The 17,306-nt window shown below is 37.3% G+C and overlaps 1 protein-coding gene across 2 annotated transcripts in view; it reads right to left on the reverse strand.

Moving 5' to 3' along the window:
- Positions 1-755: 755 nt before the first annotated feature.
- The window catches only part of MCOLN3 (mucolipin TRP cation channel 3), a 49,339-nt gene continuing 32,788 nt past the window's right edge, over positions 756-17,306 (reverse strand). The window contains exons 12-15 of one of the 2 annotated variants that reach the window (XM_072648908.1): positions 13,832-14,038; positions 13,177-13,352; positions 8,665-8,795; positions 756-7,393 (exon numbers count right to left, since the gene is read on the reverse strand). In XM_072648908.1, the coding sequence (XP_072505009.1) occupies positions 7,203-7,393; positions 8,665-8,795; positions 13,177-13,352; positions 13,832-14,038 (705 nt within the window). In that variant the 3' untranslated portion in view covers positions 756-7,202. The remainder of the gene's footprint in view (positions 7,394-8,664; positions 8,796-13,176; positions 13,353-13,831; positions 14,039-17,306) is intronic. The other variant, XM_072648909.1, reaches the window with a different exon arrangement.

Here is a 17,306-nt window from a genome sequence, read left to right on the forward strand (position 1 = left end):
TAGAAAAAGAGGAGTATAATTTACTATAATGAAAATTATTAAAACTTTAAAGATAAAACTTAAAATGTATGAAGTCTAAAGATGGAGGTCGATACAACTAATTATTGTGTGGTTTCCTCTCTCTTCTTCCCCTCAAAGAACTACAACATGACTCAGGTTTTATCGAATTCCCAAATATTTGCAAAACATTTTTCACCTTTCATTTTTCAGTATGCTAACAGTGACTCTTCAGGAATTAGGAAATCAAACAACATACCTATTTTCCAAACAATTAGTCACTGAAAGTAAGGCCTAGAGTGAAGAGGACTTAACAGGTTTGTGATTCTAGCCTGCATGCAAATTTATCTGCTTTGAAATATGAAACTTGAAAATGATTAAAATACCCTGGCTGTAATATTAGTCCATGGTATTTCCTATCACCCATCAGAGAGACAAAAAAGTACCACATTACTCAGCTAAGTCAAAATACCATATTGCCTCAATTATAAAACTGTGCTGACACAGAGGAACTATGAAAATGCAACGTTTTTAAAGCATCTTAATGTTTTATTGCCAATGGTAGGTTAAAATTGGGTTGGGGGAGGGGAAATCATAAAAGATGACATGAAGAAAATGAGAGTTCTCCAGACTAGACTTAATAGGTCACATATAAGAATGAGTACATTATAATTTTAAATAAGTATTTGTCATTAATTTGTTGCTATAAATAATATGTTGGAATATGAACACATTTTACAAATTTTTGAATGTATATGACTAGTTTTTAAAATTAAATTTTATTTTATTTTCAGTTTCAGATTCTCTCCCTCCCACCTTTTCTGTAAGAAAAACAAAACCCAGTATAAATATATATAGCCAAAAGAAACCCAAATTCTCACATTAGCCATGTTCAAAAAACAAATATATTTCAATATTCACTCTGAATTCATCCCTTTACTATCTGGAGTTGGATACCATGTTTCGTCTTGAATCCTCTGGTTCATCATGTTGTTCAAAGTTTGTCAGCCTTTCAAAGTTGTTGGTCTTTACAGCATTACTGTTATTGTAAAAACTGTTTTCTTCACCCTCACTTTGCATCAGTTCATATAAGTCTTCCAGCTTTTTCTAAACCACCCCTTCATCATTTCTTATAGCATAACAGCATTCCAACAAACACATACACCAAAACTTGTTTAGTCATTCTCTATGGGAATTCCTCTGGTTTCCAGTTCTTTCCCAGCACAAAAGATACCACTCTAAACATTTTTGTACATACAGGTCCTTCTCTTTCTTTGGTCTCTTTGGGGTATAGACCTTATAGTGCTATTGCTGGGCCAAAGAATACACACAGGCTGCAGCATAGTTCCAAATTGCTTTCTGGAATGATCAAACTAGTTAATAGTTCCACCAACAGTGCACAGATTTTTTCATAGCCCCTCCAGCATTTGTCCATTTCCTTGTGTGTATGTGTACGTGTGTGTGTGTGTGTGTGTGTGTGTGTGTGTGATCTTAGCCAATCTGATGGATGCAAGGTGGTACTTCAGAGTTGCTTTAATTCGGATTTAATTTGGATTTCTCTAATCTTTACTGATTTAGAACATTTTTTTCACATGGCTATGGATTTCTCCCTTTGAAAACTGCCTATTCATACCCTTTCACAATTTATCAATTAGGGAATGGTTCTTATTCTTATAAATTTGAATGTTTTCCATATCTTCTAGACATGAGACCTTTATCACAGAAATGCTTAAGAGATTTTCTTTCCCAGTTTCCCATTTCTCTTCTAATTTTAGCTGCATTGGTTTTGTTTGTACAGAAACTTTTTAATTTTATGTAATCAAAACTATCCATTTTACCTTCTGTGAAACTATTTCCTATTTGATCACGAATTCTTCCTCAATCTATAGATCTGGCAGATAATTTCTTCAATGACCTTCTAATGTGTTTATTACAGCACTCTTTATATCTAAATCATTTACCTATTTGGAGTTGGTCTTGATGTATGATGTGAGCTGTTCGTCCACAGGTAGTTTCTGCCAGGCTACTTTTCAGTTTCTTATTGAATTGAGAGTGATGGAATCCTAGTCACTGCCTCTAGCTAGCCATTGCCCACAGACCCAATTCTCATTTTTCTCACAGAAACAGCAGGTGTGTCCATGCACTCAGCCACAACCACATCTGTCTGATCTCAGACAGAACCACAAGAGTCAGTCAAGCAGAAAGCAGCACTACCAGGATGTCAGAGCAGGATGTGGACTCCAAAACAACAGAAAGGGTTTTCTCTAAGTAGGTAGCTGTGTAGTAATAGCAAAAGCTATCCTTTAGGTGAACTTATGATGTAGTGAGGCTTATTATAATACCATTATGTGATAGATACATACATACAAATGCCTCCTTTAGGTGAACCTGTGATGTAAGGAGGCTTATTATAATATTATCATACATACAAAAGCCCATCAAATGGGTTTTTCTCTATGCATTATAGGTAGCCATATACATAGTTCCACTGAGGCTAGGACCCATCCCCTCTTACTTTATCCCTTAATAAACTCCTCTGGTATTTTAATATTCTGGTAATTTAATATTTAATATGTAATGATATAATTGCATCTTTTGCCCTATAAAAATCTCTGTCTTCCTCTGATAAGTTCCTTTTGGAACTAGCCCACTTCCTGAGAGGCATCACTCTCAATATATGCCTTTGCTCAAGTTGGAGATGGTCTGAGTCTGTGAATTCATTTGAGACAACCCCACAACACACCATGAAATCACAAGAGTAAGTTCTGGTCCCAACGCCTAGGATCTTTGGGTTTGTTAAACACTAGGCTAGTGTGGTCATTTGCTTCTATATATCAGTACCTACTCTGTTTCACTGATCAAACTATTTCTTATCTAGCACCAAGTCATTTTAATTATTATGACTTTGTAGTATAGTTTGAGATCTGGTACTATCAGGCCCCCTTGTTTGCACTTTTTAAATTAATTCCCTTTGCAATTCTTGATCTTTTGTTCCACCAGATGAATTTTACTATTATTTTTTCTAGTTCTGTAAAGTAATCCTTTGGAATTCAATTCACTGAAGAAGTAAATTAACTGAGGTGCTATTGTCATTTTTATAATATTGGCTCTGCCTACCCATGATTAATTAATATTTCTTCAATTATTGAGATGTTTTTATTTGTGTGAAGAGTGTTTTGTAATTGTGTTTATATACTTCCTATGTGTATTTTGGAAGGTAGACTCCAAGTATTTTATGCTGTCTATAAACGAAATTTCTCTTTCTCTTTCTTCCTGCTGTATTTTTTTTTTTTGGTAATATATAGAAATGCTGATGATTTGCATGGGTATATTTCACATCCTGCAACTCTGCAAAAGTTAATAGTTTCTATTAGTTTTTTAGTTAATTTTCTTGGGTTCTCTAATAAAAGTGATTTTTTGGTTTTGGTTTTCTCTTTGTCAGTGCTAATTCTTTCAATTTCTTTTTCTTGTATTATTACTATTATTTATTTACATTATTACTATTATAGTTAGCATTTCTAGCACTGTATTGAACAGTAAGGATAATGCACATCCTTGACTTACCCCTGATCTTTCTGCGAAGGGAAGTAACTTAGCCTCATTACAAATAATGCTGGTTTTAGATAGATAATATTTATCTTTTGGGAAAAAGCTCCATTTATTCCTATGCATTGTAATTATTTTAGCAGGAGTGGATGCTTTTTCTTGTCAAACCCTTTTCTGTATCAATTGATATGATCATATGATTTTTATTGTTTTTGTTATTAATATGGTCAATTATGTTTATAATTTTTCTAATATTGAACCAGCCATGCATTCTTAGTGTAAACATGCTATTTTGCCGTAGTTTCTTTGTTAATATATTTTTTTAATTTTACATCAATATTCATTAGGGATATTGATCAACAGACTTCTTTCTCTGTTTTGATTCTCCTTAGTTTAAGTATCAAGACCATAATTATGTCATACAAGCAGTTTGGTAGGATCCCTTCTTTTCCTTTTAAAAAAAATACTTTATATTTGAAGTTTAAATGTTTGTTAGAATTTGTAAATCTATTTGTTCCTGGGGATTTTTTCTTTGGTAGTTCATTTGCAACGTGGTCAGTTTCTTTTTCTAAGATAAGATTAATCTGGGCAATTGACATTTTGGTAAATATGCATCCATTTCATTTACATTGTCAGTTTTATTGGCATAGAGTAAGGCAAAATAGTTCCAGATAATTGCCTTTATTTCTTTTTGTTGGCTGTGAATTCACTTTTTTCATTTCTGATATTGTTGATTGGGGTTTCTTCTTTTTTTTAAATCAAGTTGTGGGTACTAACATATTTGTTTTATTGTGGGTTTTTTTTTTTTTTTACCAGCTCCTAGTTTTATTTATTAATTCAATGGTGTGGTTTTGGTTTTCTTTCTTTTTTTTTTTTTTGGCTATCAATTTTGTTCATCTCTCCTTTGATTTTCAGGATTTATATTTTGGTGTTTAACAGATGGAATCATTCTCAATTATATTCTGAACAAGCTTTAATATTCTTAGCCTGTACATACAGCCTTTCTTCTAACAATTAGAGTCAATGTGATATTTTCAGGAAAGAGGCAAATTTAGCTACTAGATGGAGCAGTCGTGGCTGTCCTTGGAATTGAGAGTATCTGGGTTCAGGTCCTAACTATAACTCATATTGACTAAGAGACCCTGAATAAGTGATTTAATCTCTTAGTACCCAGGCAACTCTTTTAAGTTACAGAAGAATTACCAATCTATACATAGAAAGAGGAAGTTTCTATACCAGGAATACCCTGCAGTGTTGAAATCACAGGTCCGGGACAATAACAAAAACAAAACCAAGTGCAATGCTTACAGCAGGACAAACCTGACCTTCTCTTTTTCTAGCCTTAGGTCAATGAACTCTATTTTTGCACAGATTAACTTGGCATGGATTATATGTGTGTACATGGACAGGGATGTCAGTGGAGGGTAGAAGAGAGGGAAGGGAACAAGTCTACTATATTCCAGGCATTTTGCTAAGTGCTTTACAAATATTATCTCATTTGAGATACTAATTTAGATTCAGAGGAGCTTATTAACTTGCTCAAACTCTCAGCCACTACTGTAGGTTCATTGGCTCAACCCTTTAGGGCTAAAAAAATGTAAAGAGAAACAAGGCAGCTTTAAGTGCCAAGTATTTTCCTGTAGCTCTACTTTGTTATTATTCAGTTGTGTCCAACTCTTTGTGACCCTGTTTGGGATTTTGTTGGTGAAGGTACTGGAATGGTTTGCCATTTCCTTCTCCAGCTCATTTTACAGATGAGGAAACTGGGGCAAACAGGGCTAAGTGACTTCCAGGGTCACACAGCTAGTAAGTGTCTGAGGCTAGATTTGAACTCAGGAAGAAGAGTCTTCCTGACTCCCAAGTCTGGCTCCATTTGTTCAAAGGTAATTACAGCTCCCCTACGTCCCCATTTTCCTGCCATCCCCCAGTGCGATAGACCTGCCTAAGCCTATTCAAACTCACTCTGCTCACTGGTCTCCTGGACTAGAGGCTGATCTGACCATAAAAGACTCCAGATCTTTTCCACATCTCCAGGAAACTGTCTTCTCTACCATTTGCCAAGGATGGCAACATTCTCATTGGGCTGTTCATACAGCTAACACACCCTGTTGTTTCCTTGAAGCTGGTATCTGAGCAAAAGATGGCAAAAGATGGCATCATTCCATAGCACTAGGGGATGACAATATGTCAGCTCCCCCATATATATTCAGCCAAACCAAATGAGATATCTGTAAAAGTCTTAGCACAATTAAAATAATAAAATAAAAATAAATTTTGTGCTATTAAGGGCTAGTTATCAGTATTACTATCATCATTCCATTATTATTATTCCCCCACCATCCCACACTAGAATATTTGTTTGGAAACAATTCTAAAAACATATTCAATGATCAGTCTCACAATTCTTGGGCAAAGTCTCTGTCTAGGAGAGCCTCTCTTGGCAATGGACACCGCTACTGAAATTTATTGTTCTCCCCTTATCATGGTCTCCTAGCCTTTTAAGGGAGCTTGGAGCATGGGGGAAGGGGTAGTGAGTTGAATGGGGAAAAAATAAACCCAACAAAGTAACATGTTCCCCAACCAGAAGCTTAATCCTAGAAGAGTAATCAAAACTCCAAGCTTATAATTCAATCAAATTATACTCAAAAAGCATTTATTAAATGCCCTCTATGTGCCAGGTTAAAGATGACCTGGCTATAAAATAGGCTTCAAGTCAAGAAAATCTGGGTTCAAGTTTGATCTTTGATACTTAATTGATTGACTCTTGACAAGTCCCATGACTCTCAATGCTACAGGGCGGTTCTCTAAGATTTTAAATTTCAGAAAAGGTACCAATCTACATTAGTTCAGGGAATCTCTTCATCTCGGAGTTTCCTACATGATGAAATCACAGGTCCACTCCTTATCCCTAAACCCTACATGCTAGGTACTTTTCTAGTCCCTGGGGATCCAAAGACAAAAACCTAGCCCTAGCTCTCTGGACACTTACTATATCTCTAAAGCCAATATTTTCTGTTTGAACCTGTTCCACCCAAATACTTTGGACATTTCTGTAGCTATTGCTGTCTCTCCAGAAGACCCAGGGGAAAGAAGAGAGCCAAGATGGACTAATCAGATGATTTTTATCTACATCAGGGGTAGGGTTTCCCAGTATGGAAATTTCTTCCAACAGCCCAAGTTGGTAACTCTCCTGTAATATGTGATTTGCTATACATAATTTGTAATGATTTTCACTTATTTTTGCCTTCTCAATGGGTGGGGGTGAGAAAGGGAGAGGAAGAGTATTTGGAATTGAAAATAAAATAAAATTGAATTCTAAAAAAATGGCAGACTTGGTTAGAGCGTTTCGGGGACAGTGAGAGATTAAGTGAAATGTCTATGGTCCTACAATGAGTATGCTTTGGAGGTAGGCCTTCCTGACTCTTAAGGGCAGGATATCATCTCCTATGCCAGGTTGCCTCTCCATCAAGCTAAACAGCACAATTTTGAAACACCTACTCCACAATGAAATTCTAACAATGACATAATACAAACAGCAGAACTTATGGGACAGACACACACACACATATGTGTATGCATGCATGCATGCATGCATGTATGTATGTATATATAATCAGAACTTATAGGCCTAGGAAAATGCACCCAAAAGGAGATACATATTAATTTTCTACTTTTCTGAGTTTGTTTAAATACACACACACACACACACACACACACACACACACACACAATATCCTACATTCACTTTCCTTCAAAATCTTCCATTTCAGACACACTTGGTCATTACCGCTGTTCAATACTTGATAATAGCAGAGAGACTTCACAGCTTCAAGGCTTTCATCACTAAGACCTTTAAAGATAAAATACACATAGAATTTGTCAATTTCCTCTGGAAAAAAAAACAAATGGCCCACTTTCCTACTTAAGAAACTCCTTATTTCACTGTTTGAAAGTCATTCAAATTCGTTTCTACTTTAATAAATGGCGTAAGAAATGCTCCACACAGGAGATTATAAGGAGGAATCAAAAATCAAATTATTTTTGCATCTTTATGTTATTCCTAAGATACATGTTTTCAGGAACCTCAGAAATGGAAGACAACTTTTTTTAATTTCGAAAGGTAAAGTCCCTGTAAGGTAACCCGGACAAGTGATCTTTTAAAACATATCTGTTGTTCTAAAACACCAATAACCACAAAATCTCTACCCTACCCCCACCCCATCCCAACCACAGGAAAAAATACTTGTAAAAATCTTATCTTAATAGATTTTCAGTTTCATGTGAAATCATCTTTTTTATTATACATTATGGAAATTGTTGTTAAATTAAAAATAAAATAAATTTTAAAATTTTAAATCTTGTTACTATTTTCCATCGGACTGATGTGCTAAGAAACTCCTTTATATGAAAAATCATCAAATATACAATTTTCATCAGTCATGAGCACAATATAAAATGTTTTAAGTCACCTTCCCTCTCCTGGCCTCTTGTTTCTTTATGTCTCAAAAAAAAAAGTTTTCATATTCTATTTCTAACAATTATAATGCTATGAATGGCCTTATTCCCTGGCTTTCTCAAAACTGGGAACTAGGGTTTTACGCCCAAATCAAACCCTAGTGGTGGCTTCTGTCTTTTCTTTTCCACATCACATTTCTGATCATCAAAGTCTGCTGATGGGAGAAAATTAATGCAAACTTTCATCAGGGACATGTACTTTTCCCATTAGTCATCTTTTCATTTACATTTTTATATTTGGATTTGATGGGGAGAGTACTGGATGGTCAAGGAGCAACGACATTTGTAGGAAGCAGAACAGAAGTAGCAACTAGAAAAAATGAGTACAAAATATGGCAGAAAGAGCAAACTAAAATAAGATAATCTTTGATTATTAAAAAGAAGCAGAGTATTCCTCTCCTTCAAAGAGCATTCCACCAAAGCACTCATAAAACCCCAAAGCATTCTAAACACTGCTTTTAACCAAACAAATGTTCAGTGAACATGTATAACCCAACAACTTGGTGTCTCCTCTGAGAACAAGGAATCCCACTTCCACCATAAGCTGGTGATCTCCAAATTATTTGTCACTTTGTACTTTATGGTAATCAGGAATTTGAGACTTACTATTTACAACAGCAGAAGAGAGACTTCCTGGTCTCCTCTTCCAACCTGTATCTACCAGAGTTGGGCAGATCTTTGCATTCAGACATAAATGTGTGCAATTCAGTCTCTGGAAAGCCATCTTGTTGGTAATGCTAGAGAGGAAAGGGAAAGGAATTATACTTTTAATATCCTCTGTAAAACAACTGTAAATCCACTCTAAAACAGATCACTGAAAAGATTTCCTCCAAGCAAGTATCCATGATACAGTGGAAGGGGTGCTGTCATGTCAGAGGACCTGGTTCTGCTACTAACTACTTGTGGGATCGTAGGTGACAAGTCCTTTAACGTCAGTTTCCTTTTCTATAAAATGAAAGGTTTGGGATTACATGATAATAATGATAACAACAGTATTTACGTAATCCTTTAACGTTTACAAAGTGCTCTCCATATGCATCTCATTTGATCCTCACAACAACCCTGAGAGGTAGGTAATATTGCTATCCTCCTTCTACAGGTGAGGAAACTGAGGTAAAGGTTAAATGACTGGCCCAGAACCATATAGGTAGTAGGTACCTCAGACCTGTTTTGAACTCAGGTCTTCCTGACTGTTGGTCACCATTGTGCTAGAAGGTAGGAATTGGGGCTTTTGAAAAAGGAGAAGAATGTTTAAAAATAAAAAAAACCATGAATGGATGAAACTTTACATTCTAGAAGGGGGATATGGAAAAAATAAACAGCTTAACCTCTGTGTGCCCCATTTTATTATATTTTTTATTTTTAATTCATGGAATAAAGAAGTGTTTCCATAACATAATATAATTTTAAAAAATGATTGCACATGAAATCGCAGATCTATTATGTACAACTTAGTATTTCTTTTAAATATATAATAAAATATTATATAAATTTATTTTTTTATTTTTTCCCTTTTTTTCTTCTCTCCTCCCCCACCCTGGAGATGGCTACCATCAGACAGAAATATATATACATATATGTATATGTATATACATATATATATATATGTATATACATATACACACACACACACACACTCCCTGTAGTCCATTTTACAGATAAAGAAGATGAAGTACAGAGGTTAAGTGACTTGTGCAGGGTCACAGACACAGCAAGTGTCTGGGGCTGGATTAGAATCTCAGCTTATCTTGATTTTACTCTATGTCCTAAGACATCCAGCTGTTCCTTCTGGCTCTAAATCTAAAAAAGCTACGAACTACCCTTTCACATTATATCAAGAATTGCTATCAAACGCCAGTTACCAGAAGCTCTAAACTCTAATTCTCATTCTAAGATGAAGACCCTACAATTACAATGATGATGAAAATGGCAACAGCTATACTACTACCGCTACTCCTATCACTATGACTAGCTCTACTAGCTAGCACCTGCTATATGCCTGCCAGTTTACAAATATTATGCCATCCTCACAACCCTGGTTGATAGCCGCTATCATGATCCCCCCCCTTTCTTTTAATTGATGAAAAAAGACAGGCAAAGGGCCCTCAAGTGACTGACCCAAATAACAAACTGATTTTCCCTTGGGAGGTCACTTAAGACCTGAGCCTCAGTTATCCTGATCTGTAAAATGAAGGGGAAGGGCTGGATAACTAATCTTTTTGTAAGTTTCAGTTTTATTTCTCTGGGTATTAATTACAAAGAGTTCTGGTCAGATCAGAGTGAAACTGGGATAGAAGTCTATTTTGTGTGAGAGCATTTCCTCTGGATCCAGGGAATCCTTCAGTGAGTGACATCATTTTAGTCTTAAGTGCAGGGGAGATAGTGTGTAGGGTTAGTGGGTTGGAGTGTCAATAACAGTAACAATAAAAGATACATACTAGCTTTGAAGTTCTCAAAGCACTTTACAGACATTATCTCACTTAAATGAGAAACTAGTCTCCCATTACAGATCCAAAAGGGTGAGGAGGTTAGGAAGGGAGCAACAGGAGCTGCCTTGTAAGGTGTCAATAGAACAGCATGGGAGTGGGAACATGGAGGAAAATAAGAATTACATCCTTTAACAAGAGCTGATTGTTAAATTTCCAGTGTGAACATTTACACCTCAGAAATCAGTAAATTCCACAACTTGGGCCTTGATTTGTCATTGTCTAGTCTTAAGAAAGTGATGGATACAATATAAAGAATGTAGATTAAGCAGAAAACTGTGTTGTGCATATGTTCCTCCGAGTGCCATCTGTTAAAAAATCTTTCCCAGAACACCACCGCCCTAGCAACACCCTGTCCTTGAAAGATCTTCCTTATTTCCACATCAGCCTGAAGGAAACTGCTCAGGGATCATGTGATTACCAGGATTCTAGCTAGTCTAATGTAGAGACATCAAACTGTAGAACTCCCTAAGTGCCACTGGAACCAGATTAAAATGTAATTGGGAAATGTTTAACAAAACAAGTAAAAATACAATGCAACATAGGTAATGCCAATTTGTGGTTTCCTAAATCAACAGTCAACCAGTAGGGATTTTTATGTATGGATTTGTGACCCCACTGGTGACCTTCTGAAATGTTCAAAGCATCTCTCCTTGCATAGTGAACAGACTGCAAGATTGGGAATCGAGACCTGGGTTCAAATTCCCCCCTAAGCCACTTGACAGGTGAGTGATGTTGAGCAAGACACTCCCTTTCTTCATTTGCAGAGTGACCAATGACTTTCAGTTATTAGACTTCAGTGTGGTGGGAAGGGGAAGCAAGAAAGTTTTGGGGAAGGCTGGCTTTAGCTTACAGGTGACCCTAAAATTTGTAGTTCAGGATTTGTAGCATCCATGAGGGGAATGGTTGCCAATTATCTATTTAGTTATTTTTCAACTTCAGTCGGTTAACTTCAGTCAGCAAATGCTCTGAATCCATGGGCAGAATCCATGGCTCATGGGCAGATCACAGAGCAAATTGGAATAAACTCTGTGTTAAGAACAAGGGAAGTAAATATCCCACCATACTCTGCTTTGATCAGACTCCTCTCTGAAGCGCTGGCCCTAGTCCTATTGCTGTTATCAGGAGACTTTCAGTTTTCTCATCTGTAAAATGAAAAAGCTAGGAATATGGGGTCTCTGAAGGCTCTAGCAGTTCTTGACCAATGAACCTCACGTAACCAAAAGCTGCTCCCCGGTAAGGAAGTGGTCAAAGTACATGGACAATTTTCAAAAATTGTGAACTATAAGCATCTGTATGAAAATGTGCTCTAAATCACCCTTCATAAGATGAATGCAAATTAAAATTGTAGAAAAAGATGCCACTAAATAGCCAACTGATAAGCTGGAGAGTGTCTGGGACAGTCCTCTACAGCTTAGGATCATGCTATCTATGATGAAGGAACTATGGATGTTTACACTGGAGAAGGGAAGACTTTTTTTGGGGGGGAAAGGAGAAGAATTGGAAATTCCAAAGCAATGATTGGGGCCTTCAGGCTCCAAAGGGCTATCGAGTAGAAAAGAGAATAGATAGAGTTTGCCTTGGCCTCACAAGGGCAGAAGTAGGGGCAAGAGACATAAGTTTTAATAAGGTAAATTTAAACCTGACGTGAAAAACTTCCCAAGAATCAGAGCTGTCCCAAACTGAAAAGGGCTACCTTGGGAGGGGATGAGTTCATCCACCTGGAGGTCTTCAAATCAAAGATAAGATGGTGGGGAATATTAGAGTGGGCTCTTGTTCATGTAGAGACTGGACTAGATGGTCTCTGGGGTCCCTTCCTATGAATAAAAGGCTAAGCCTCTTTTCTATAGGACAGCCTCATAAATTTTTCTAAATAGCTCAGTATTCTAATTATAATGAATATTTATTGAATTGAATCAAATCATGTCTGGTTATATTTTATCACATGTATTAAGATGGGTCTTCAATATTATTGTCAAGTGCCAACGTCATAGGATTATAGATTTAGAGACCTACAAGGTGAATTAGTCTAATTTCTTCACTTTACAAAAGAGGAAACAGGTCTAGAAAGCTTAAGCAACTCGTTCAAGGTCACATGAGTAATACTTGACAGAGCTGGGATTCAAACTCAAGTCCTCTGCCTCCTAATCTGGAACTTTCTACTCTGGCACTTTTCTAATTGGGTAGCTAGGTGACTTAGGGGATAGAGTACTGAGCCTAGAGTCAGGAAGACTCATCCTCCTGAGTTCAAATTTGGCTTCAAGATTCTTGAGAGCTGTGTGACTCTGGGCAAGTCACTGAACCCTGCTTGCCTCAACTTCCTCATATGTAAAATGAGCTGGAGAAGGAAATGGCAAACCACTCCTAGAGTATCTCTGCCAAATGGGATCATGAAGTCAGATGCAGCTGGAAACCAACTGAAACAATATGGCACCACTCTACCTTCCTGAAGTTATTTAACCACTTGCTAACTCTTATGTTTATTAGCTCTGAGCCCAAACACATTGTAAATATCATGATCAAAGAAACTTAGAGTCTAAGTCACCACACCATCTTTAAATCTCTTCTTCCCATCTTTAGGCATGGAAGGTAATCCATGGGCATATAACCATACAGTACAATGTGTTCTGACCTGGCTTCCAAGTGACTGAATGTAACTGTAAGCTTTAGAAAACAGCACATCGTATTCCAAAGGATGGGAGCACAGCTGGCTGCATAAAAGACTGGACATTCTTCACCCCAACGTTTAGATTTGGTTTCCTGAAGTTCCCAACTTTTCTGCCTGAGGGTCACCACCTCCTGTAATACCTTTTAGAAAGTTAGAAAGTATGTCAGAGAAGAAATGGTTGGCAAAGCCCTTCCCAGAAATAACCTTGTGAGATAGGTGCTACAATTATCCCCATTTTGCAGATGAAGAAACTATCTTGTTCAGCATTCCCCACCTATCAAGTGGCTAAGGGAGTGGGGTGGGGATTTGAACACAGGTCTTCTTGATTACCAATCTTTCAGTCTGTCAGCTATGTCATGTGGCAGGGAGAGATGCTTTGAGGTAAAGCCCTGAGTCCTTCAGAAACTCAAAGTTTTTTCCTCCCTCACTACTCTGTTTCAGTATCTTTGAGATGACAGTTCTTTCCTCTTCCCAGTGAGGACCTCCAATGGTTCTATGCTCTTTTTTTCCTGCCTCTAAAGTTCTAAGTCCCATATGGAAGGAGCAGCCTTCTCCTTCTGAGATCTGCCCTTGATAGAACATCCTTCTCCACCTGGAATTGTGGGCTTGTCAGACTTACCTTGATTGTTTCGTAGGTGTCAGTAATCAAGGCAATGAAGAGACTTAAAACCATGTAGATAAAGAGGCTGATGAAAGAGTAGAGGTAGATCCGACTAAACAACCAAACCAAGTAACTTTTTTGCTGCATTTTTGCAAATGTGGCAAACATGTCATCTCCATTTATGAGAGAAAAAAGGCACTCAGAGACCATATTTAGGGACCGGAACTGAAAAGACAAATACACAAACATACTCTTTAAAATTCATGGTTTTTTCACACCTGGACACTTTTCATGACACAGCATTCAAGAGTGATCCCTGATGTCTCTGGCACCACTTTCAAACATTATAGAGGATTATGGATTTAAAGCTGGAGAGGACCAGCAGGACCAGCTAGGCAGGCAGCTAGGTGGCACACTGGATAAAGAGATGGGCCTGGAGTAAAGAAGTCTTGAGTTCAAATCCAACCTCAGACATGTACTAACTATGTGACTCTGGGCAAGTCACTTAACCCTGTTTGCCTCAGTTTCCTCATCTGTAAAATAAGCTGGAGAAGGAAATGGCAAACCACTCCAGTATCTTTGCCAAGAAAACCTCAAATGGGGTCACAAAGAGTTGTTGATATGACTGAAATGACTAAACAACACAGTTTACCCAGGCCAGTGGTGCCAAGCTCACTGAGGTGACCAAAACTCCTGAGTGCTTCCTGAACCAGAGTAAAATGTAATTGGGATATAGTTAGCAAAATAAATAAAAATACAGTAAAACATATATATTAGATTGTAAAACTAAGTCAGAATGGGGTCTGCAGGGATCCTTAGGTATGGATGAGTGGCCTCCATTTATTTATACTTGGGTTTGATATCATCAATCTAGGGCAACCCCTTCATTGAATAGATAAGGAAACCAACACCCAGGGAGTTGAAGTACCTTGCTTAAGGTCACACAGGTTTTAAATTCCACAGTAAGGGTTCGAATAAATGTCATCTGTCTCCAAATCCAATGCAACACGTTTGTCCTAATACTAACAGCTCACCATAGCTAGTATTTGTATGGTGCTTCTAAAAGTTTTCAAAACACTTTACAAACATTATCTTATTTTATCTTCACAACAGCCCTGATAGGGAAGGTGGTATTATATCCCCATTTTATAGATGAGGAAACTGAGGCAGACAGGTTAAATAGTTTGCCCTATAATAAAAGTGTCTGAGGTAGGATTTGAATCTGGGTCTTCCTGATTTAGGCAACTGACAGGGATGGGGAAATGGATAGAGCTCAGGGCCTGAAGTTAAGAAGGGTCATCATCTTCCTGAGTTCAAATATGGCTTCAGACACTTCAAATCCCCGCTCCACCCCTTTAGTCACTCGATAGGTGGCAAGACACTTCTTCATTTACAAAATGGGGATAATTGTAGGAACTCTGCCAAGAAAATTCCAAATGTAGTCACAACAATTCAGAAACAACTGAACAATTTCTTGACTTAAGTTCAAATGATCTATTCACTATACCACCTTATTGGGTCTATCTGGTAGCTACAGAAGTGAATCTGTTTTTTAAAAAATTAAATTTATTTTAAAATTTAACCTGAGGTCTGTGGATTTTTTTTAAATTGAAAACTATATTTTAAAATAATTGATTCTTTTGTAAACCTATGTCTTTTATTCATTCAAAAACATTATTTTCAGAAGCGGTCCATCAGCTTCCCCAGACTGCTCAGCGGGTCTAGGGCACCAAAAAAAATTAGTTTAAAACTCTTGGTTTAAATCCTGATCAGGGGGACAGGGCCAGTGCTTACTGCATCAATCACATCATAGGTTCTGGTTTATCCCATCACTTCCCCAAGACAAGCTGTTCCTTCTTCATGCCCCATTTAACAGAGGCATGAACTAGGCCAGGCTGTAACCAATCTCATCACGCTGCCAGTCCAAGCCTTGTTTCTACTTTTTCAAAGAGTGAGATTTTTATCTATTTCAGAAATGATTCATAAACCAGGGCTAGGAGGGGCTATCAACCTAGCTAAAGCAATCAGTCAACAAGTATTTGCATATCACCTATACCAGACACAGTGCTAGGCAGCTGGGATACAAAAACGAGTCCAAATAGTCACTCCCCTCAGACAGTTCACATCCTAATGGGAAAGACAAGTGGTAAAAAAAAAACCAAAAAAACAAAAACAAAAACAAGAACTAGGTCGGTACAAGACAACTGCCGAGGAAATAGAAGGTAATGTGAGAGGGGAAAGGTCCCACAAGCTAGAGGGACATAGAAGGTTTCCCCCAAAATGGTAAGATCTGAACTGAGACTTGAAGGAAACCAGTTGAAGATATTAGACTCGAAACAGTGATTTAAATGAATTTTCAAAATCTGCAACTTGAATTTTTAGCTCGTTTCTATATAGCTATTTTTGCACATTTTTAAAAGAAGGGAAAGGAATTAACCATTTAAATGGCATCTACTATACGCCATATCTCTGTTAAGCACTTTTTTACAAATAATATCTCATTTGGTTTTCAAAACAACCCAGGGAGATTGGTGCCATTATCCTCCTTTTACAGTTGAGGAAAGTGAGACAAGCCGAGGTGAAGTGACCTGTCCAGGGTCACGTAGCTAGGAAGAATCTGAGGCTGGATTTGAACTCAGAAAGCTGAGGTTTCCTGATTCCAAGCCCAGGTTCTATGCACTAGGGCACCACCTAGCAGCCCTGGCACATAATAAGAGCTTAATATTTACTAACTCTTGACAAGTGACCTAGGAACACAGGAAAGCTGGAAGGAATGTTAATGCTCTGAATAGCTCAACTACCTCTTTTTCCAGAAAAGTAAACTGAGATCCAGAGGTCAAGCACTTTGCCAGGGTGACAGGATTCAGACTTAGCTTTTCTGACTTGTCCCACTCTAACAGGCTGGGATCTCAGAACCTGTTTTCTCAACTGTGAAATGTGGATGATAACTGCAGTATCCAAGTGCTTGGCAAACTTTGAGACTAAGATTTCTGAACCTCAGTTTTCTCAGCTATGAAATGGGGATGATAAGCACAGCATCGAATGAGATAAAGGATTTTGCAAACTGTGATGCGTTAGATAAAGGTCAGCAATTTCTAGTAGCATATATTTACACAATTTACTATATACTTTCTGGATCCTGAGAATTCAAAGTTTCTCAAGCTGGTCACAAATTAAATTTTGAATCTCAAATGTTTGTATCTAATTTTTTAAAAAATGTTTTATTGTTTACGCGTCATTTAATTTCTCCATATATCAACCAGTAAACATTTAACAATTGGCTTTGGTGGAGGGGAATTGTACACATGGAACATTTTTAAGATTAATTTAGTATAATTAAGTTTATTTTAAAGAGGCATGTTTGATTGAGTTCTGGGTTTGGAGTCAAGAAGACCTAAGCTGATCTCAGATAGTTCATAGCTGTGCGACCCCAGGCAAGTGATTTAATCTCTATTTGCCTCCCATTCCTTCAACTGTAAACTCAACAGCACCT

Source organism: Notamacropus eugenii, chromosome 2 (assembly GCF_028372415.1).
Source record: "Notamacropus eugenii isolate mMacEug1 chromosome 2, mMacEug1.pri_v2, whole genome shotgun sequence".
Lineage (NCBI taxonomy): Eukaryota > Metazoa > Chordata > Mammalia > Diprotodontia > Macropodidae > Notamacropus > Notamacropus eugenii.